This window comes from Microtus oregoni, unplaced genomic scaffold (assembly GCF_018167655.1).
Source record: "Microtus oregoni isolate MIOR12 unplaced genomic scaffold, Mior012 000022F_ref0000154, whole genome shotgun sequence".
Taxonomy (NCBI): domain Eukaryota; kingdom Metazoa; phylum Chordata; class Mammalia; order Rodentia; family Cricetidae; genus Microtus; species Microtus oregoni.
In genome coordinates, this window is record NW_024543081.1 from 31454986 (window position 1) to 31478840 (window position 23855).

At 44.6% G+C, this 23855-nt stretch overlaps 1 protein-coding gene across 1 annotated transcript in view; it reads left to right on the forward strand.

Annotated features, from left to right (window-relative positions):
• Washc5 (WASH complex subunit 5) overlaps window positions 1-23148 on the forward strand; it is a 44037-nt gene extending 20889 nt beyond the window's left edge. The window contains exons 13-29 of the mRNA XM_041671905.1: window positions 1320-1486; window positions 1563-1638; window positions 2762-2872; window positions 3693-3833; window positions 4505-4585; window positions 5128-5229; window positions 5891-6070; window positions 7230-7354; window positions 9737-9899; window positions 10630-10732; window positions 10830-10909; window positions 11656-11759; window positions 12498-12627; window positions 14082-14178; window positions 16745-16898; window positions 18350-18437; window positions 22755-23148. Coding sequence (XP_041527839.1) covers window positions 1320-1486; window positions 1563-1638; window positions 2762-2872; window positions 3693-3833; window positions 4505-4585; window positions 5128-5229; window positions 5891-6070; window positions 7230-7354; window positions 9737-9899; window positions 10630-10732; window positions 10830-10909; window positions 11656-11759; window positions 12498-12627; window positions 14082-14178; window positions 16745-16898; window positions 18350-18437; window positions 22755-22811 — 1959 coding nt within the window. The 3' untranslated portion in view covers window positions 22812-23148. The remainder of the gene's footprint in view (window positions 1-1319; window positions 1487-1562; window positions 1639-2761; window positions 2873-3692; window positions 3834-4504; window positions 4586-5127; window positions 5230-5890; window positions 6071-7229; window positions 7355-9736; window positions 9900-10629; window positions 10733-10829; window positions 10910-11655; window positions 11760-12497; window positions 12628-14081; window positions 14179-16744; window positions 16899-18349; window positions 18438-22754) is intronic.
• The last annotated feature ends 707 nt before the right edge of the window (window positions 23149-23855 follow it).

Here is a 23855-nt window from a genome sequence, read left to right on the forward strand (position 1 = left end):
GACCCACATGGCTACTCTTCCAGAAGACCCAGGTTCAACTCCTAGCAACCACATAGCAGCTCACAACTGTCTGTAACTTCAGTTCCAGGGGATCTGGCATCCAGACATACATGCAGGAAAAATACCAATGCACATAAAATAAAAATAAATTAATATATATGTCTAAGAAGATATTTCATCAGAAGTAACCCTTGTAGTGTTATATTCAATATTCTAAAATTAGGCTAGTAACTGACTGGTCAGCTGAGTAGAACTGTAGCAACAATTGTTAAGTCTGAACTTGAATAAATACATGCTTTTAGAAGCAGAATTATAAAAATAATCTAGGACTATTGGGGAGATTGTCATAAGGTATAAAAACAAAATTGTAATTCTATGCCTTCTTTTAGGTATGTAAAATATTGTGTACCTTTGGGAGAGAAATACTAGAAGTAAATACACAAAAAATAAAAGTAGTTTGTTATATAATGTTATTATCCTTGTAAGTAGTCTATTTTCTGAAATGATTTATATACTCAAAAATACCTGTATACCCAAAGAAGTGACTCTAGCTCAAATTCTTAAATGCTTAGCTGTCTGATTATATAGATTTAAAATGTGAAATAATCATGTTCGAACACTCCCTCAGGCTCCATTGTTTAAAACATCAGCTATACTCTATCCATTAAGTATAGTTAATATTTTCCACTTTCCATACTTTCTTACAAAATTTCTTTTCTATTCCTTTAAGCTTATTCTGATAGTCACTATAAGTAAATAGCAACTCCATCTACTACCTCGTTAGCTCAGGGCGTCTCACTCCAGAACAGCTACAAATGAGTGCTTGTTTGGGGATTTCCTAATCTATAGTAGCACTAAAAACAGCTTTATAAACCTCAGTATTTTTTGGCCTTATTTATTTTGGCATGTGGCCCAAGCCTCTTGAGTGACACATGAAAATTTGAGAACTGTAGGAAACCTTGAAAACATGGTATTTTTCTGTACCAGTGCATTGGTTGTGCTGTGACTCTCTATGATCGTAGTAGTGTGAACATCCTCAGGAAGAAGATGGCCTCCAGGGTGTATGTATTTCTTCTGCAATGGAGGGTGAGCCTGCTGGCATGTCAGGTTGTCTACACACACCATGGGAGCAGGGAGGAGAGTTTTCTAATCCTAGACACTTGTACTTTCTTAGAACTTGCCTTAGAGATTTCTGAAGCTTAATGTGAAATGAAAAATTTGGTCAAGAAATTGTTGGCGAATGGTGAACTTTCTTGGAAGTAGTCAAGGAAAGGGTTGTACTGAAGAATTTTTTTAATTAAATGGATCATGTAACGCAGGTTCAGGAGTTTCACCAGTTAGAATCAAATCTGCAAGTTTGCCAGTTTCTCGCTGATACCCGCAAGTTTCTCCATCAAATGATCAGAACCATTAACATTAAGGAGGAAGTCTTGATCACAATGCAAATCGTTGGGGACCTTTCGTTTGCCTGGCAGTTAATTGACAGGTAATGTGGACGCACTGATGTTTACCCGTGATGAAGGCCACGAGTCCATCTGCTTATCATGTGTCCCTCTTTACAGTTTCACATCCATCATGCAAGAAAGCATAAGGGTTAACCCATCCATGGTTACCAAACTCAGAGCCACGTTCCTCAAGGTAAGCAGGGAATGGCAACGTCTGTCTTCCAGCAGAAGGAAGACTCGGCTTTGCTCTACCCTCACTGGTCAGTGTATGATACTCTCCCCTGTGCTTTCAACCTTTAGGAAATAGTTCAAAACATCTATGAAAATGCCATAGGTTGGGCTGGAGAGATGGCTCAGAGGTTAAGAGCACTGACTACTCTTCCAGAGGTCTTGAGTTCAATTCCCAGCAACCACATAGCGGCTCATAACCATATATAATGTGATCTAGGGCTCTGTTCTGCTGTCAGGCACACATGCAGGCAGGATACTGTATACATAGTTAATAAAATTAAAAAAAAAAAGGAAAGAAAATGCCATAGGTCCTACAGCATCAAACATCCAGCCAAGGTTTAGTTCTTTATGTAAAAATAAACATCCATTTCATGAGTATGCAAATTTGCTTTCATCTTTAATATAAATGATAAAAGTCTGGAGAGATGGTTCCGCGGTTAAGACTGTTGGCTGCTCTTCCAGAAGACCTGGGTTCAATTCCCAGCACCCACACAACAGCTCACAACTGTCTGTAACTCCAGTTTCAGGGGCTCCCATATCCTCATGCAGACATGAATGCTAACAAAATACCAGCGCACATAAAATAAAATTAAATAAAAACCTTTAAAAAATAAGAAAACGAATGGTAAAAGTAGAATGTATGATTTACAGTAAGTCTATGGCTCGTTCTCCTAAGTGTTTGCTCTGTAGGCCTGTGTTGTGCCCTGGGCCTCACCACAGCTTATTGGATGAAAAGGAGTCACGACTGCAAGGAGCTCCAGGGGGTAGCAGCTCTCCAGCTCCAGGGAGCCTGCACCCGCTCCCAGCACTGCTGCGTCAGTCCGTGCTGGGCCTGATAACAGACATGGCGCCCACGTCCCCAGCTGCTGCCGGTGGTCAGCGCGAGAAACCCTGCCACAGTAACTGATGGCTGCGGGCTGTTTTGTTTTAGTTTAATGTTTTGTCAGAAACTATTTGAGGCATTGCTGAGGTTTGCTGCTTGTTTTCCTCTAAGCTCAAATGTTGCATTAGAAATCCCACTTTTGGGAAAGAGATTTCTAGGGCATTTATGAAGCAAGAAACAGATGTGGGTTGTTTCCTTACAGCTTGCCTCTGCCCTTGATCTTCCCCTGCTGCGTATTAATCAAGCAAACAGCCCTGACCTTCTGAGTGTGTCTCAGTATTACTCGGGAGAACTGGTGTCCTACGTGAGGAAGGTAAGAAGTGCCTCTGGCTGCGTTTCGGTGACTGAAACAGTGCACTGGTGGTGCTTCCTGTCCTCCATGTTTCTTCCCAGAAATTTCCAGTACCAAAAAATAAGCAATCATTTACTGCAACTGTAGATGTGAAGTGTGATTTTGCTCTCTAAGAAGTCACCCTGGTTTTCACACGCCCTTGGCCTTGTCACCCCTTCAGAGTCAGAGCTGGCTGCTCACGCAGAGCACAACTCACATTCCCTTAGCAGAACCCAGTCCACGTCTTCGTGAGAACATTGGTTCTTGCTCCACTCACTGTGATGGGTCAAGGACCCAGCCTTGTCTGAATTCAGAGTCAGTTTATGTCATGCATGGCTGAGAACTTCCTGACGTTGCCAACATCTTGAGCATTGGTCTTTTAAAGTCTGTAACAGGTGCTTGATAAATCATCCTGAGCACTTTGAGGATTAACTCTGTATTCTCTAGCAGTTGATGGCAGAAGAAAATGAGCTTGTGCTTCCTACAAGTGTTTTGGTTTTGTTTTGCAATAGCTTTCTATGTAGCACTGGCAGGCCTGGGATTTTCTGTATAGACCAGGATGGCCTTGAACTCACAAGAGATTTTTCCTGCCTCCCTGGTGCCGAGATTAAAGGCATGTGCCACATGTCCAGTGCTTTGTAACAGTTTTGAAGATAGTTCTTTTAAGTTTCTCAGCATCTCTGTGAGCAAACTGCCATGCTGCTCACTGGTCCCCTTCTTGCTGACAACTTCATTATTCATCAGCTGAAAAAATAGTGCAGACACTCAATTGTGTTCTTCCTTGGCTTTCTTTTCATCAAAGGTTTTGCAGATCATTCCAGAAAGCATGTTCACATCTCTTCTGAAGATCATAAAGCTTCAGACCCATGACATCATTGAAGTGCCTACCCGCCTGGACAAGGACAAGCTGAGGGACTACGCTCAGCTTGGCCCACGATACGAGGTGCCATATTCCTTTGGTTTCTGTCTTTTGATAGTTAAAGCCCAAACCATGAAACATCGCAGTCCTGTGGCTCCTGGAGTATCCCACGGACCAGCCATAAATCACATGTGATTGTGTTCTCACACTCTCAGTGATAGCATGGTTTGCAGTTCTTAGTGTGCTCACACTGACTCTTGATGCTTCACCAGTGTCTCCGAGAGCCTGTTCACCCACGTGTTCTCTGTAGAGGTGCAGCTCTTTTCTTTTCCTTGTTCTTCCTGTGCTGCACAATCTGGACTCCTCATATCCATGGTCCTTTGTGCATTTGGTACTCGACTTAGGATTACATCCCAGTAAACCCATCATAAGTTGAAAATATTGTAAAAGAAAACGCATTTAATGCAATCACGCAGCTGGTTATTACAGCTCATCTTGAAGCCAGCCCTGAAGTTTAGATCTGAGACACAGAGCCCAGAGAAGGACAAATAACTGCTGACGGGGACTGTCCCCAGCATATCCAACAGCAGTCTTTCCCTTCTACACAGAGCCTCACTTCCATCCCGGGTGCATGCACACCAGTGTCCCTTACACAGCCACACATTCATTTCCTGTAGCCTTTGCAAGATTGTCGACCATAGCAATGAGGGTTCTTTCCCGTGAAGTCCTTCATCTCCCCTTTCTCTCTGCTGAAGGTTGCCAAGCTTACTCATGCCATCTCCATCTTTACCGAGGGCATCTTGATGATGAAAACAACCCTGGTGGGCATCATAAAGGTAACAGCCATGCTGCTGCTCTGTGGGGCCCATGACTATTTGTTTGATTTTCTGGGAATTCCATGTGGAACAGGAAGGAATGTGACCGTGCCGTTGTGCCACTCAGCAGTTTTGTTCTTACTCATTTGTTGGAGGAAGAGAGCATTATGATCCTGATTGTTCAGAGTTCAGGACAAACTGTGACTTGAACTTGGAATTTCTTGTCACCCTCTCCTGCTGGCTGTACAGAAAGACACTTTGCATTTAACGAAGTTAAATTAATCGTGGAGCAATTAAAAATTGTCCATATGTGCTATCTTTTTAATATGTTGTAAAATTATCATAAAACTTCCTGAGATGAAAAGAGCCCTGTGGAGGCAACAGGATTAATAAATAATTCAGTCCACCCCCCAGAAAAATGAAATAGGGGCAGAAATTTAAAAATCTAAATCATTTAGAGAAGAGGTAAGAAAATGCTGTGTTGCAGATTCTCCTAGCCCTCTGCTCTGTTTTCCTGACTTGCATTTTCCTGACTGCATTGAATGACTCTGATTTGCATTTAGGTGGATCCCAAGCAATTGCTGGAAGATGGAATAAGGAAAGAGCTAGTTAAGCGAGTAGCTTTCGCCCTCCACAGGGGACTGATATTCAACCCTCGGGCCAAGGTACGGTGGATCTGTCATTCAGCTCACAGTGCGCACCAGAACACCGAACTAGATAGGCCCTTCCCTCCCCTGCATTTCCAGTATGTGACATGGGGTGCAAACAACTGACATGTTCTTTGATCCTTCTATAATCCACTCATAAGGAAACCCCTTGAAAAGCAACGCTGTCTCCCCCTGCTCATTTTGCATTTAAAAACTGAACTGAGAGTTATGACTCAGAATTACTTATTGTCAAAGACCTCGTTTACCATAAATCAGGTAGAAACTATAAAGACTGGGTTTTTTTTTAAAGTTTGCATTATCTATTTTAAAGTATTGTAATTTTTCTAATGAGAAAAATTAATAATCCTGAAATGTTTACATAAGATATGTTTCCCTTCAGTGAATTCACCTTAAGTATTATGTGTAGAGTATGAGATGTGATTATCAGTGTTCATCTTTATGTCCTCCCTATGATGCTTTCTTCCAAGATGAGTGTAGTCTGTCCTTGGCTGAGGGTCTAACGTACTGTCAGTCAGCCTAGCTGCAGAAGGAAGTATTCTAAAGCTGTGACTGTGTCTGAAACCACCACTAAGGTCCCTTAGTGTGTCATTTAAGTCTAATGTAGGTGTTAGTCTTGACAGTTTGCTCCCATTGACAGTTTTCCTGTCCTTCTGCATAGCCAAGTGAGTTGATGCCCAAGCTGAAAGATCTGGGAGCCACCATGGATGGGTTCCATCGTTCTTTTGAGTACATACAGGACTATGTCAGCATCTATGGTCTGAAGATTTGGCAGGAGGAAGTCTCTCGTATTATAAATTATAACGTGGAGCAAGAATGTAATAACTTCTTAAGAACAAAGGTATTTAACAAGTTTTTTTTCAATTCTTGACTATATTCATTATTTCTCATATTTAAGATACACACTCCAAGTTTCAGGAATCCCAACAAGAAAGTTTTTGGTTGTTGTTTTGTCTAATAGTTTTACTGAAAGTCAGTACTGAAGTCCCACAGAGCACCTTCAGGAGACTTCAGGATAAAAGGAGAGTTGACATGGGACCTGGCCTCGCAGAGCTTTCTGTGCCACAGAGAAAGCATGGGTTGCCAAGTGGCTATAGCAGCTGCTGCTCTGCTTGTTAGAAGCCAGCAGGTTGAGATGCGAGGTGCAGGACCTCCGGACTTTGTGATGCTGTTGGCTTGAGCAGGGCCCCCCAGAGCCCTCCCATAGCAGCGCTGCCATCCCACGTCCCCCAGGCCATGCACGGGTTTCTGTTTCCTCAGGTTCCAGCACTTGCTGCTATCCACTCCCTAACTTCCACTGACCTCGTGGGGCATGAAGGTGACTTTTATTGATGCATGCTTCCCTAATGGCTGTCTAGTATCTTCACGTGTTTATTGGCCATGTGTGTATATCTTCTTTGAAAAGTGGATTGCTTTTCTATTTTCTTTTCTTTTTTTTCATGAACCTCAGAATAGCACCAAACTCCACTGCCGCTGCTTTAGACAGACAAGGCACTGACACATGCAGGTGACACTGTCCAAAGATTATTTAAGCTAATGCTAGTTTAGATTTTGCAGATTACACTGTCCGTCTCTACTCGTAAGACCAAAAAGACCAAGTCTCTCCCGACTCTCCTTATCTCTCACTTTCCTGCAGCCCAGGCTAGCGTCCAACTCACTGTTCAGCCAAGGATGACCTTGAACTTGCTCTCCAGCCTCCACCTCCCTACTTCTGGAATTACGGGCCTGCATTGCTGTGCCTGGTTGGTGGCACTGTGGATGGCACCCAGGGCATTGCTCATGCTAGGCAGGTACTCTGCCAGCTGGGCTGCATCTCCAGCCCCTTTTAACAGTTGTTTCTTCTCTGGTTTGCTGTTCTGTGTAGCCTTTGGGACTTTGCTGTTGATTTAAAATTTTCTCTTCAAAACCAAGCAACATTTGTTATTGTTCATGCAGTGCTTGTGAGATTAGTGAGTTACACTGTCAGAGCTGAAGTAGGCATTTATGGTTTTGTGTTCCAGATTCAAGACTGGCAGAGTATGTACCAGTCCACTCACATTCCAATACCCAAGTTCGCGCCCGTGGATGAGTCCATAACATTTATCGGTCGTCTCTGCAGAGAAATCTTGAGGATCACAGACCCAAAGTAAGGATTTCTGAGTATGGCTGAGCTTCAGGCCACAAGACATGTGAGCCTGTGTCACTGAAGTGTGCTCCCTTGTGCCTAGTCTTGTACTTGTCAGCTCATCCTGACCATTAAAGATGGCATGCTTATGTCTAAGCCAAGGACCCGAATACTGTCCAGTGACCAATCAGCATGCCACCCACAGCTATATACTTACTCCTTGTAATAATCTCGAGAGGTAGGCATTGTTGCTCTTACCTCTTCAAAAATGAAGAAATCCAGACACAAAAGCTTACTCTCCTGCCCAGCATAACACAGTTGGCAGACAGTGTGCTAGACCATGCCAAGTTTCTGTTCCCAAAGGACTGTGAGTCAAGGTCACACTATGTCCAATGGGTCCACCCTAGTCACATGGGTCCATGTAACTTCAGCATGACTGGGTGAAAATCTCACGTAATTAAATCTATTCCTGAGAATATCTGGTGGATACCGTGGGCCCTCTTAGTAAATCCAGCTAAACCCATTGACTCTCCCTTTGAGCCTCAGGTGAAGCAGTACACTAAGACCAGCTGAGGAAAGAGCGGGCTCATGTCTTGTGGCTCAGTTGTGTGCACGCGCTCACAGAGGACCACAATAGATAGACTTGCCTCTTTCTCTCCCCGCCCACCTGTGTCCTGTTGAATGTGTGTGCATTCTTCCAGCACTCCATACTGTCCTCTAGTCTGGCACTATTTCGTCTCAAGATTTGTGAAAGTCGGTAAACTGTTGGTAAACCTTTTGAGATTTTTAGCCGATTTTTTTCTGCCACAAACAAGAGAAGAAACAGTCCTTTGTGTCTGTGGCTTAAATTACCGAGCCCTTCTAGAAACTGCCCTGCCTGGCACCCTGCTCACACTTTCAGGGGAGATTAGATGTGACTGGGGATTCATTATCAGAACCAGGGTCCTCTCAGATGTCACATCCAAAGTGCCAGCATGTGTGTGGCTGGTGGTGTTTATAACAGGAGACCAACATGTGTAAAGTTTGTTGGAACTGTAGACTCTGGGACTACACCCCTTTCCTGCTGAATCAGATTATCCAGGAGTGGACTTTGGACATCTGTTCCTTCTGCAGGCCCTACTAGTCACTCGAGGCCCCTCCTCCATGATTGAGACCCAAAGCTTTGAAATGATATAATCTTGCAATCAGGCCTACCTTGCCCTCTGCCATCTCCCCCTTTAAGTCAGGGGTTAACTGGCTTGTATTTCACAGAGCTTATGAGGGTGACATAGGATAACTTGAGTGCTCAGTAGATGATGTTGGGTTTCTGCCACTGTCGTCATTGTACTGTGTTCCCAAGACTAAAGAGAATCAATGAGGGGTTCCAAGAAGATGGGCATCGACCATTTAGTGAGCTGGGAAGGAAGGACACAGCTTAATCTTCCCCCTCAGATGTAGTAAAAAGGGGCAGCGGGGCTGCGTCCCCAACACCCCAGCCGCCTGCCCGGCTAGCCTATGCCCCGAAATAGTTACACGGACACTGTATTCTTTTAAACACTGCTTGGCCCATTCTCTTCTAGGCTAATTCTCACATATTAATTTAGCCCATTTCTAATCATCTGTGTGTAGCACCCCAAGGTGCGCTTACCGGGAAGATTCTAGCCTATGTCCATCCTGGGTCGGACCTTCATCGCGTGTGTCTGCCAGGGAGCAGGGCATGGCGTCTCTGCTGAGGCGTCTGCTCCGGAGAGGAGAGCTGTCGAGACTCTGAGCTCACTTCCTCTTCCTCCCAGTATCCTGTTCTGTTTACTCCACCCACCTATCTTCTAACCAATAAAATGGGCCAAGGCAGTTCCTTTATTAGCCAATGACCTTCCTCCATCACTCAGATGTCACCGTCAAAGATCCTAAGTTTCTTCTTTACCAGTGGGATTGACACTAGATTCTCATCTGTCCTCAGTCTCTGGAAATTTTAAGAAGCATCCTATAAAAGGGTAGCTGGGAACTAGAGTCCTCCAGCCCGGCAACTGAACTTAACTTTGTCTTCTCAGCATGGTTCCCAGGAGTAGCTCAGCCGAGTGGAAATAAATGAAACCAAGGAAGCATACAGTGGGGAAGGGAGACCTAGCTGAGCTTTACCTTCTGTGACATCAGGCAACCATCAGGCAGACAAGACTGATTACCTGGACAGAAGTGAGGAAACACCAAACACAAGTCCTAACCAGTAATGCTGGCTCATACTGCAACCCCAGCACTCAGGAGGTCGAGGCAGGGCTGGTATAGTATAGTAGAGTAGAGTATAGTATAGTATAGTATAGTAGACTGTAAAACAACCGAAGGCATGCAGCCTGTGCCCTGGCTTGTGATACCCTAGCTCCTGTCCCACACGTCTGAGCTAGGACTTTGGTTGTACCTTTGTTTTAGAATGACATGCTACATAGACCAGCTGAACACTTGGTATGACATGAAGACTCGTCAGGAGGTCACCAGCAGTCGGCTCTTCTCAGAAATCCAGAACACCTTGGGGACTTTTGGCCTGAATGGATTGGACCGACTGCTGTGCTTCATGATTGTGAAAGAATTACAGGTGAGCCAGGAGCCCCATGTCAGCTGCTTCTCTTGTGGCCGTGGGAAAATATCTGACAAGCAACTTAAGGACAGAAGGCTGTATTTTGGCTCACAGTTTGAGAGTCTGGTCCATCGTGGAGGGGAAGGCCTGGCTTCCAGAATGTCTTCTACTGTGGTCACACTGCTCCTGTATCAGGAAGCAGAGATGGATGTCAATGCTTGGTCCACTTTCTGCCCTTAATTCAGACTTGGACCCCAGCTTATGGAATGGTGTTGCCCCTGTTTGGCCTGAGTCTTCCCTTTGACATTAAACTTCTCTGGAAGCATCCAGACACACTTTACACTTTGCCAAGAAGACAAAGACTGCCTGTTACAGACCTGCATGTCTGGTTTCTGCCTGGGAAGCATAACAACAGGTCTCACCTGACAAATTAAACTCAGTGTCCTCCGTGATTTCTCACCCTGATGTGAGGCCTGGCTGACTTTACTAGGTAGACAGGAACTTCTTTGGTCAGCATTGCCATTCTAGGGGTAGACTGCTTTAGTTAATTTCAGTTTGGGAAAGAGAGAGTTGTGCTGGAAACTTTATCTCCTCCTTACAGCCTCTGCTCCTAGGAGGAACCTGGGTATGCTTCCTTTCCATTTAGAGGTTGTCTGTACTGAGGTAGACGATGTTCTATACAGCTTCTGAATTAACTGGAGTTTGGGGTTGTTATATTTGGATTTTAAACATGGCTTCTTGTTTGTAGAATTTCCTCAGTATGTTTCAGAAAATTATCCTGAAAGATAGAACTGTTCAAGATACTTTAAAAACACTTATGAATGCTGTCAGCCCCCTAAAAAGCATTGTAGGTAAGTGTCCTGAGATTCTCCAAGGCAGAAATGACGCTGTATTATTATAACCAACCTTTCTGGATTTACTGAACTCAGACTGTATTTTAACTTTCAGCAAATTCCAGTAAAGTTTATCTTTCCGCCATCACTAAAACACAGAAGATTTGGACCGCTTACCTGGAAGCCATAATGAAGGTATGCTATGGGAAACAGGCTAGTCAATACTATGTAAAGAAAGTATGGGGGGGGGGGCAGGAATAACTAACACTGTTTTGTAAATTACTATTTTCCTACGACTTCATGTTGATGGAAATCTATTCCTTTCATGGCTGAAACAGAACTTCTGCAGATTCTTGTTATGTCTCACGCCATTCATTCCTTTATCCTTCTCTCTGGAGCTACCACCCACTGGGCTCTTCATGGACCCATAGCTTCCCACTTGCTCAAGTTTATAGAACGCTCTGGTCTGTCATCTGAAGCCTGTGGTCCTCACAGCATTACAGCAGAGCAATTGTTCCTTTCCCTCCTGGCTACCTCAATGTTCAGAAGCGGGGATCTTTGGGAGCATAAATTATCCATATGCTATGAATAAAACACTGTGTCTTTGCAAATGAGGAATAAAGACAAATGAACCAATTAACTATTTAGATGACCACTAGCTTTTTTTAGACTCCAGCAAGAGCACAGTGAAGCCACTGGCCTGGACTTCTCCATGGTGCTAGGAAAGCTTTATCATATGAAGCTGCAGTGTGGCTCTCTGGTGACAGAGAACAACCAGAGGCATTTGGAGGAGGCGCTGCTATGGCTGCCTTGGAGACAGTGTAGCGGACTGGTGACTGCCAAAGGCACATCCCTCGGAGCCGCTCCAGCTCTGTGTGCAGGCTAGTGACGACTCTCAGGTACCCTGCGTGACACTTCTGCATTCTGTCACTGGTTCTCAGGTTGGACAGATGCAGATCCTGAGACAGCAGATTGCCAATGAGCTACATTCCTCGTGTCGATTTGACTCCAGACATCTGGCTGCTGCTCTGGACAACCTCAATAAGTAAGTGCCGGGGTCTGAGGCAGCAGCGTGTGGGCTCGCACTGTCCACCCCCGAGCACCCACTTCACATCCTGTTCGTGTAAGGTCTCTGGGTTTTTCACGTGTGTTGCTCACATAACATACAGTAGCACTGCTAGACCCGTGTCCCAGCTTAAAAAACTGTTGTTAACAGAATCGACAAGAGGTGGACTCCAAGGAGCTAAGCAGCAGTTACCCAGAGTGCAGGGAAGAACAGACCAATACATCCTGGGTGCACACATACCCTCCCTTACGACTGCTGTTCTCCTCCTTTCTTTATGCACAGATAAACAATCCAGGCTTCTCCATCCCAACGTCAGCTCTGCTAACAAAATAGTTCTTAGAAACAGTTTGGCCCATTTTGGCCAAGGAGGGACTGCAGAGATGGTTCCGCAGTTAAGAGCACTGGCTTCTCTTTCAGAAGACCAGTGTTTGGTTCCCAGCACCCTGTTGCACAGCTGACAGCCACCTGTGACTCCAGCTCCAAGGAATCAGAGGCCCTCATCCGGCCTCCATGGGCGCACACAGACACACACACTTTTTTTTCTTTTGTAATCTGTAGTGAAAGCACTTGATTTAACTTGACTCCAAGAGATACAGTGATTCTAGGTCATAGTCACAGGCTTGTGGATCGGGAGTCCTAAGGACAAGACTCGGGGACAGATGTATAAACTCAGCTGACCGACCGCTCATGTTTATTGCTGTTTCTCTCCCCCTTTAGGGCTCTCTTGGCTGACATTGAAGCCCACTATCGGGACCCTTCGCTTCCCTACCCCAAAGAAGATAACACACTCTTATATGAAATCACAGCCTATCTGGAGGCAGCTGGCATTCATAACCCACTGAATAAGGTTAATGACTAAATATGAAATTGAATGGGGGGGGTGGGTACAGGACTGTGTAATACAAAAGGTGACAAATCTCTGTGAAAATGTTCCAGAAACCTGCATTCAGCCTCCGGAACCCCATGCTGTCATTTTCCAGCCTTTTTTAAATGATGTCACCTCCCTGCCTGTGAGACTGGTACTGGTCAGGGTTCTGGAAGAGTAAATGCAGTATCAGTGTGGGTTCAGCTGGAGTTGGAACAGCCACACTGCTCTGTCTTGCTTGCAAATGCTTCCCCATGGTGACCAGCGGGAACTCCAGTTACAAATGCCAAGCTTCTCTGTTCTCAACTCTGAGCTCCAGAACCCATTGAGAGATGCAGGGTCTCTCATGAGTCAGTGCTAGATCTCATATGGCGGTGCCTGCACTTGCGATGTATTTCCTATGTTTGAGTGTTTATATGTGTTGATGCAGAAACATGTCCATTTTAGAGGGCTACCCTGGTTACTTTCGATTTTAAATCATAATAATAAAACCCTGTCACAAAATAAACCACTGATGATGAACGTAAAGGGTGATTGACATCAGAGTGATTTGTGGAGCAGCCCCGGGAAACAGGCCAGCCTTAGTGAGGGGCCTGAGGCTTGCGGAGATCAAGGGCTACCCTGGGCCTCTGCACTAATGGGGGAGCTGGCCAGTGAAAGAGCCTGGGCTCTGAACCAGGGTGCTGCCCTGTCTTCTGTGGACTGGAGGCCTGCTGAGGGGTGGCATGGCTTTGTCTGCCCTGACTTTTCTGCCCTGACTTTTCTGCCATGTTCACTGCGGGGGAGACTGCCTGTGGGAAGCATATGACAAAGGAGGCTTTGCTTTCTTCCTCAGCGTCTGCTGTTGCTTTCTGCTCTCTGCTGCCTGGATCTTTTCCCTCTTCCTTTTGTTTCAGGCTCCCTCCCTTGCCCTACGTCTCTTCACTACTCTTTCTTTTTAAAGATTTGCCCACTTGTGTGTAAGTGCACCGGGTGTCTGCCTGATGCCCAAGGAGACCAGAAGATGATGTCAGATCCCCGGGAACTGGAGTTAAGGACAGTTGTGTGCTACTATGTTAGTGCTGGAAACTGAACCTGAGTCCTCTGAAGAGTCCCCATTAGCTGAGCCATCTTTCCAGCCCCACACCTTCACTGCTCTTGATTTTGCTGTCCCTATCATCCTTACTCGTCACCTCTTGCCCCTCCTTTTAGAAGTGATAATAATAGGATTGGAAGAGGAACTCCAGTCTGTAAGGAAAGGAGTAAAGCATGTAGGTGCCTGTATTTACCTGTGGCCTTAGGAAGTAAATCTCCAGAGGCAGCAAATGATGGAACTCCTCCTATGGGAGGCCGTCAGAAGAGCAAACAGACAGACAGCAGAGCTTTTTGCTTGAAACGTGTTCTGTGATACTCTGTAATATGAAGAAACCGTCCATCTTTCTGTCTTTCTCTTCCAGATTTACATAACAACGAAGCGCTTACCCTACTTCCCGATCGTCAACTTTCTCTTCTTGATTGCTCAGTTGCCAAAGCTTCAGTATAACAAAAATCTAGGTATGATGCCAAGGTTTTGCTTTGTAATAAACAAGCAGTAGATGAGTGTGTGAGGACAGCGTTCTGAATATAATGCCACGTCAGACATCAGGCTTTCGTAACCAAGTGCACATGGATAAGACAGTGCCATTGTGCCGCTGCCACGTAATACCGTTGATGGGATGTGCACAGTGGGTTCCAAGCCAGCTGAGCACGCCCGCCTCTTACAGATGTGCAACTTCTTTACTTGGGTCTCCTCATTCAATGCATGAGTAGCTGATTATGGTGTGAAAGAAATTTCTTTATGTTCATGTTTGTTCCTGTGAGTATCCATGTGCTGCTGGCTACCAGAATAAGTGAGTATCTCAGACTACAATGTACACATGGTTACATGTGAGAATGTTTGCTACAGATAGTACATACCCAAGGCTTCTGCTATAGGTGTCCCGGCTGGTAATATAACTGATTTTTTTGTTGTTGATCAGTTTACTGTGAGCATTGCTATAATTACCCAGGAGATTCCCAGGTCCTTCCTCTGTCTCCAGACTTTGCATCTGACCAAGTGGAATTTTTTAATCCACTGCGTGTCTAGTTGGTTTAAAAAGTGCTCTCAGGGGGGCTGGAGAGATGGCTCAGAGGTTAAGAGCATTGCCTGCTCTTCCAAGGGTCCTGAGTTCAATTCCCAGCAACCACATGGTGGCTCACAACCATCTGTAATGGGGTCTTCTGGCCTGCAGGCATACACACTGACAGAATATTGTATACATAATAAATAAATAAATATTTAAAAAAAAAAAGTGCTCTCAGAGCCTAGCACTACAGCCTTTCAGTCACTGGCACTGTAAGGACATTTCCACAAATCTGTATTACTGTTTTCTTAAATACTTTAAACTGTATCTCTTCCTTGTTTTCTGTCCTAGGTTCTAAAATGTTTTTAAAGTAAACTGTGGAGTCTCTGGGTTTTTTAATCCTCTCATTCAGAAACATTCACTGGTCCTAGGCATTGTTCCTCTGCCAGTTCCTGTTCTACCTGCTGCCAGGCACAGTGCCTTTGGTCAGTAATTGCTGCATAAGGGAGGGCACCGTGTTGATTGGATTCCAACTTGGCCTCTTCCCGCCAAGTGCTCACAGGTGCTGATCCCTTCTGCTCACATTGGGCAAACCAGCTAACGACCATCCCTGTTAATGGGAAGCTTCGTCTCCAGACTGAGAAATGCTCGTCTTTCACCGGTCCCTGTGATTATTGAATATTCAGCGGTCCCTGTAACTATTGAATATTCCCTCACAGACTTTGGTTTACCGTTCATTTTTTAGTAACTGTAGTTTAATCTCTCACGCTAAGACTTATGAACCACCCAAGTTATTGTTTGCATCTGGTGTAAGGTGGGATCAGGTTCACCATCCTCAGCCCCTTTGTGAGGCTATCCAATTTAGTATCATGTTTTGACAAAATTTCTCTTTCTCCAGTAACTTGTTGGTTATATTTGTGGAAAGTCAATGGATTGTCTGAAGGTCAGACTGTTTCAGGCCTCTGTCCTGATGCAATGATAAGTCTGTCTTCATGCCCGTACTGTTGAGTGTAACTTTATAGCTTTGAAGGCAGGCGGTGTGCGTCTTCTAACATCTCCATTTTTCCCTGTGAAGGCCCTAAACTCTCCCGCTTAGCATAGCCATCCCGGCAGCAGAAGTCCCCAGTGAGAAAGCCAGGCAGTGGCATCCAGGCCACCCCCGTCTTCTTTCTTCCACTGTCTTGACTTGAGCAGATTCATTTCTTATCTTTATGCTCAATATTGTTTTTTTTTAAATATTTTTTTATTTATTTATTATGTATACAATATTCTGTCTCTGTGTATGCCTGCAGGCCATAAGAGGGCACCAGACCCCATTACAGATGGTTGTGAGCCACCACGTGGTTGCTGGGAATTGAACTCAGGACCTTTGGAAGAGCAGGCAATGCTCTTAACCTCTGAGCCATCTCTCCAGCCCCTCAATATTGTTTTTTAAAAACATTTTAAACAGAATTTTAACTGATTTTACTTAGTAAGGTGCTTCTGGGTATCTAGAATGCCATGCTGCCATTAGCTCTAGTCAAGTTAAGGTGAGTTTTGTATTCTCATTCACATGAATGTACATCTCAAGTCTCTACCACAGAGGGCATTAATAGTGTAGAACAAAATAAACAGTGATGAGCCTAGGCACTTTGGATGCTCACCTTAGGAGACCTGGATAGAGGTGGGCAGTCCTTGGGCTTCCCACAGGTCAGGGAACCCTGATTGCTCTTCGAGCAGATGAGGGAGGGGGACTTGATCGGGGGAGGGGGAGGGAAATGGGAAGCGGTTGCGGGGAGGAGGCAGAAATCCTTAATAAATAAATAAATTAAAAAAAATAAACAGTGATGATAAAAATTAAACCCTTCAGACATTAGGATGTTCCACGAACCTCACAACTAGTTTAAGAGGTAGCCCAGAATTACTGTTTCCTCAAAATAATCCCTTGCCAGCCATGGTGACATTGATGAGGGCTGCTATTTGGCGAACATTGTCAGAAGCAAGGCGCTCAATGGGCATTGTGTCTTTCTTCCTCATAGGAATGGTCTGCCGGAAACCTGCTGACCCCGTGGACTGGCCACCGCTCGTCCTGGGACTGCTCACTCTGCTGAAGCAGTTTCATTCCCGGTACACCGAGCAGTTCCTGGCCCTGACAGGCCAGTTTATTCGCTCCACAATGGAGCAGTGCACAAGGTACAGAGGACCAATCAGAAACAGTGGGCTTTAGTGTCACCAACCTCCCGTGACAAATCCCTCTCATTGCTGTCCTGGCAGACAGGGAGTAGCTGCTTCTCCTCTATGAACAAGTCAGGGCACCTCCCCATGTCTGGCAGTCACCTCCAGTGCTTATCCTTGGCCACCCTGCCATGGAATTTTCCATAGTTGTACTGGCAGGGACATTGTAAAACTGGATCCTGATGGAGATTAGTAGACATTATCAGATTTCTTTCTATTAGAAAGAAAGTGCAGACCTGTGACTCTGCCATGTTGGCTTCAGCTCAGAGCCCAGCAAGCCCTGCACTCCTGCTGGAGCACCACTAAGACACGGCCCTACTCAACTTCTCAGTGTGACCGTCACCAAGACATGGATCCAGTCACCAAAGGGGAGTCGTATTCCTCAGTGTGAGCACCATTCAAATATGGCCCCACTCACTCAAAGGGGAATCAGACACCTCAGTGATCACCAAGACATGGATTCCCACACTAAAGAGGAGTGCTTCCTCAGTGTCAAGGCCAGGGAAAAGGCCTTGTATAGCAAGACATACAAACCTTCAATTTCTTCTAGTTCTTTGCTCCTTTCTCTTCAGGGGATTTTCTAGGCTAGGAAAAAATGAAAGCCATGGCTTTAGGCTCCTGCAACCTGAGCTTCCTTCTCTGCTGCCTGAAAGGGTCAGCCTAGCTCAAACATTTCTGTCTTGTTACAGTGTAAAGTTAACAGATTACCATCTGTTTCTGTTCTGCTATGCTAGGATCTCATATGTGCAGGCAAGCACTCTAAAGCTAGGCCACACTCTGTCCTCCTTTTACTCTGGAGACATTGTCTCACTGTTCCCCAACCTGTCCCTGGATTTAGTCTATAGCCCAGGTAGTTGTTAAGTGTACAGTTCTCCTGCAACAGCCTCCAGAGTGGATGGAATTGTCCTGGCTAGTCATTTACTTTCAAATGAGTGCGCAAACAATGTGGCTAAAAGATTAGAGGATGGGAAAGTACGGGAGCCCGGCAGGCATTGAGTCACGGAGTGCGAAAGACGTGGAGATGGGTGTGAACTACAAGACCATTCTGTAAGCCTGCGACAAGGTTAGGGTTTGGATTTTTTTATTTAATCCATTTATTTATGTGTGTGCATGTGGAGGTCAGAAGACAACCTTCAGGGAGCCAGTTCTCTTCCTCAGGTGGATTCTGGGGATGGAACTCAAGCCATCATCACACTTGATGGCAGGTGCTTTTACCCACTGATCCATTGCACCAGCTCATGGCTAGGTTGTTCTCTGCGAGGTTGATTCCTAAATAAGAGTAGGATAATTATTTCATAGGAATCAAGGGGTGCCCTATGGGTTTGTTAGAGATTTGGCATGCTGCTCGTTAGTCAAGTAAGGGCCTGTTAACATACAAAGCAGCTGACTGACCCAGACTTCTTTTACAGCCAGAAGATGCCTGAAATGCCTGCAGATGCTGTGGGTGCCCTTCTGTTCCTGGAGGATTATGTCCGATACACAAAGCTCCCCCGCAGGGTAAGCCACAGAGACCAGAGGGTGACGGTGATGACGATGTGTCCCTCTTCAGCAGATGCCCCTCGGCCCCTCCCACTGCTGTGCCTTGGTCTCCATCGTGCCTCTTCCCTGCACAGTGAAGGGCTTCTGTCCCCTCCTCGCTCCTGACCCTCTTCAGGGCCCACTCAGTGAGATGAACAAGCAAGGAAGGGATTTCTAACTGACCAGGGAAAGAAATGGCCATGGGTGCTCTGTTCTGTATCTCCCTAACAGCCTAGGGCCCAGCACCTAAGTCCAGGCCACAGCCACAGCTGTATATGGCCACTGCTTCCAGAAATGAAGAAGTGCTTTTTACCTTCTAGCAAAGTCCTTCTTTGCCCCCCTAAATAATATCACCCTTGGGAAGTTTAAACACAAAGCTTGATTTAAGAAATGTAAAGACCTATAACAAATGCTGAAAAAAATGGTTTCTCCTTTTTTAAACATTAATAGTTAAAAATGGGATTGTCAGGTAGAGGCGCTTGCTTCTAAACCTGACCGTCTGAGTCCCAGAACCCAGATGGCAGAAAGAGAAATCTGGTCCCCACAGGATGTCCTCTGACCTCTAGAGGCATTCGGCGTCTGTGTGCATAAGTAATATGTGTGGAAAAGTCTCTTAATGGAAGGCACTTTCTAACAACAACAGCCAAAGCTGATGGATGAGCATCTCCATGAGCATGCAGTACTTAGTGAAAGGACAGCAGCAGTCTTGTCGGGCTGTAAAAGCCACGTGACACTACCGACACCTCCTGTTCTCATCGTGCAGATGATAGATGATGGAAAACTGAGTATGACAGATCTGGAAGAAATAAAGCAAGTGCTGCCTACTAAGAATGTAATGAGAGCCTCATAGAATCATGGGGAAACTTTTTTTTAATTTTTTTCATTTATTATTCTCTCGTACCACACATCCCTACTGCAGCATCCCCTCCCTCTGCTCAGCCACCCCCCCCACACACACACACACCTCCTCTGTCCCCCAGATCCACTACCCCAGAAAACAGCAGACCTACCAGAGGCATCAACCAAACACTCACAAGACCAGGTACAAACCCTCGAATCAAATCAGGGTGAGGTAAGAGGTGACCACAAATTCTTAAATCTCATAGAGGGTAACTTAACCCCAGCTTCTAAAGAGGTTAAGGTAGGAGAATCTCAGGTTTAAGCCAGCCTGGAGAATGTGTATTACATCTTGGAGAAAGAAAATGCTGGGTCCAGTCATGCTTTGATGTAACCCAGTACTCAAGGGGGCTGAGGCAGGAAGAATGTGAAGTCGGGGCAAGCCTGGGATCACTGCTTTAAAGCTCTTGGGAGAAGGTGACACTTTGTGCTGGGGAGTTTTATGTCAACTTGACACAAGCTAAAGTTTTCTGAGAGGAGGGAACCTCAAAGGCTCTAAAACTGATTCTGTCATGGGGAAACTTTCTAAATGAGCTCAGATCGTTGGTAGAGCAAGCCCTGGGTTCAACACCAGTACTGAAAAAAAATTTAAAGGTGAATAAAAGTTGGGGTTAGTGGCACACACATTTAATCCCAGCACTTTTGAGGCAGAGGCGGGTAGATATCTATGAATTTGAAATCAGCCTGGTCTATATAGCAAGTTCCAGGCCAGCCAAGCTTTATATATTGAGATCTTGTCCCAAAAAACAAATAAAAATAAGTTCAATAACCTACTTAAATAATAAATGGGCAAAATGAAATCTCTTAAAATGAGAAAAAGGTTCCATTCACAGAAGTATGAAAGAAATTCATGGCTGGGCAGTGGTAGTGTTTGCCAGGAGGCAGAGGCAGGCTCTCTTGAGTTCAAGGCCAACCTGGTCTACATAGTGAGTTCTAGGACAGGCTCCAAAGCTAGAGAGAAACCCTGTTTCAAAAAAACCAAAGAAGCTGGGCGGTGGTGGCGCACGCCTGTAATCCCAGCACTTGGGAGGCAGAGACAGGCGGATCTCTGTGAGTTCGAGGCCAGCCTGGTCTACCAAGGGAGTTCCAGGACAGGCTCCAAAGCTACAGAGAAACCCTTTCTCGAAAAAAAAAAAAAAAAAAAAGAGAGATGAAAGAAAGAAATAGTATAATTATGACTACTACTAGAGATTGGAACAATGGCTCAGTGGTTAAGAGCACATACTGTTTCTTGCAGAGGACCTGAGTTCAATTCCCCATACCCACATTAGCCAGCTCAAAACTGCCTGTAACTTCAGCTCCAAGGTATCTGACATGCCTTTTAAAAAATAAAAAGATACTCTTTAAAATAATAGACACTAGAATAGTTAGATATATCTTGCTTCTGAGAACCCTTTTCTCAACTAACCTCATGCTTAAAATTCTCAAAATTTTAAGATTTGAACATCTGTGTTTCAGATGAGGGGACTTCCAAATTATACATTTGGGTGGGATACCTAGTTTTATAGATTTATGTAATTATAATCAAAGCCCCAGTTAATCTTTAACTTCCTTTTTAAAAAATGTTATGACTTTTTATAAAGGACTTCAGAAAACATTATTGCAAACCAGATATTAACACCTATAGTTACAGAAACGGAAGTGGTGTGGTGCTGGTAAGAGACCAGCAGGGCCAGTGCACATTCTGTGCATGTAACTGTGCACAGGACAAAGTGGCGCCTCACATCAGGAGAGAAACAGGCCACAGTTATGTGGTGGCCTGAGACACTCACAGTGTGGGCGCAAAATGGCACCCATGTTGTTAAAACCAATGGCAGAAGCAGGTAAGTTAGAAGACATTTAGATAAATGTGTACCAACACAATTTCCTCACCATAACCTATAAAAAAAATGTCTAGTTTATGCCAGATTAAATTCTGTCCAATGCCTCTGAAAAAATAAGAGATGGATAGGAATAAATCCTATAAATCAAAAAAGTGGACGTTTCCTTAATTTATAATGTTCTCATTCAACTCAATAAAGAGGCCGGGTGGTGGTGGCGCACGCCTTTAATCCAGGACAGGAACCAAAAAAAGCTACAGAGAAATCCTGTCTCGAAAATCCAAAAAAAAAAAAAAAAAAAAAAAAAAAATAGAAAGAAAAAAAAAGAAAAAGATCACCTGTTCAGTAGAGAGATAGGTAAAGGACATTAACAGGCTGTGTTTTACGGTAAACGTTTAGAAAAGGTGTGACCTTATATCCAAGGTGCAAGCTAGCCTAGATTGGCGACAAGGGAAATGTTGGGCTCTGTGCTTGGAAAGGTTTATTCTCCACGATGTGGATGGCAGTATAGCAACCCCAGCCTTTGAGGGGAATTCGGCTTTATCTATCTTTTTAGACTCTGATGATATATTTATCTTAGTCCCAGAAATTCTGCTGCTAGGAATTTACCTGCTAAAGATTAACATAAACAATACATAAAATGTGCAAATGTCTACCAATATATGTTTAAGGGTATGGATACATTTTCAGAGCTAACAGATTATAAGGTCCATCCACCCTTCCATAATGAGCTGTAACCATCATTGGATATCTTGCTTCTGAGCACCCCACCCCACCCCCTTTTTTCTTTTTTACTAACCTCTATTAAAATATCTTCAGTAAAATCTCTATGCTTAAAATGTTACATGATCCTGATTTTGAGTGAGTGTGGACTGTAAGAATACCATTTTTGTTTTGGGTTTTGTTTTTTGAGACAAGGTTTCTCTGTATAATAACCTAGGCTGTCTTGAAACATGTTTTGTAGATCAGGCTAGTCTTGAACTCACAGAATTCTGTCGCCACCTCCCGAGTACTGGGATTAAAGGCGAGGGCCACCACCACAGCCAGAATACAAATTTAAACATTGGTATTAGTTTCTCGGGATTTTTGTGCTGTACACATTTACTGCATGTTCTCTGCTTAGCAGTTAGATAGCTTCAGGAGAGAGAGAGAGGAATTCAGCAATGTTTTTCAAGACTCACAGAGATCACCTGTTCCATCTCCCACCCCACCTCCTCCTCCTCCTAAAAAGTTAAGGAATGCAGGCCGAATGCAAGCCTTTCAAGACCTTCACATCCCTTCCCTCTGGCCCCAGATTTCTCCTCATTGCCTCTCAGATGTGTATGTCTAGATCAAAGTATTCTCAAGAGCCAAGCCTATGGTTTGGAGGCAGTGGTCTCCCCTCGAGTGTTGTATTAGTGGTACACAATAAGGAGACACTAAGACACCAACCATGAAAGGGCTGTTTCCTAGTTTACCTGTGTGAGTCAGCACCTCATCTTATTACAACAGATATGTCACTTCTTGAATTGTCATATGTGAAATTGTGATTTATTTTTTAGCTCCAATGCTATAATTTAACTTCTGCTCTCTATTCCAGGTGGCTGAAGCACATGTGCCTAACTTCATTTTCGATGAGTTCCGAACAGTCCTGTGACTTCTGCTCCAGTGACAAGACTGGCCTCATTAGCTTCCTGTAACTAAAGTGAACTTGGGAACGGAAAGAAACTTGACTACTCATGCAACTCGCGTTGTTCCCTCCCCTGTGGGAATCATCAGCCGTTCTAGGGAAGATGACTCGGCTCTAATATACTGTTGAAATCATGCTATTATGTGGAATTTGTATCATGTAGAAGCAGAACTGTTTTATACTTGCCTCTTCTAAATACTCAGTGTAACTGTGATGGATGAATCCTTTTATGTTCTAAAGAACTATTTGTGCAACTCCAGGTCTTCAGTAAAATAATATTGCCAGTACCAAGTTGCCCTGTTTGTGATTCAAAGACTGACACCCTGTAAGGAACCCTACCTGGAAGGTGACAGACGGCTGGGGGCGGGGGGGGGGGGGTGAGAGATAGGTAGGCCTCTAAGGAACATTGACAGCCCAGTAGTAGACTCAGTTCATGTCCTATCTGCTATATGTGTTCTGAGGTTTGCCATCTTCTAGTCCCAGACGCCAACACAAACGGGCTGCTAGCCTTAAGATTGTCTTTTTCCTTATTTGGTAGGCAGGAGGGGCGGAGGAAGGGAGGGGGGTTATAAAGGTTTAGTGACAAACTTTTTTTTAACTTTATTTTTATTGAGCTCTACATTTTTCTCTGCTCTCCTCCCTGCCTCTCTCCTTCCCTTCTACCCTCCCCCATGGTCCCCATGCTCCCAATTTACTCAGAAGATCTTGTCTTTTTCTACTTCGCATGTAGATTAGATCTATGTATGTCTCTCTTAGGGTCCTCACTGTCGTCTAGGTTCTCTGGGATTGTGATTTGTAGGCTGGTTTTGTTTAAAAAACACTTGTGAGTGCATTTGATAATTGTCTTCCTGGGTCTGGGTTACCTCACTCAAAATGATGTTTCCTAAATCCATCCCTTTGCCCACAAATTTCAAGATGTCATTATTTCTTTTCTGCTGTGTAGTATTCCATTGTGTAAATGTACCACATTTTCCTTATCCATTCTTCAGTCGAGGGGCATTTAGCTTGTTT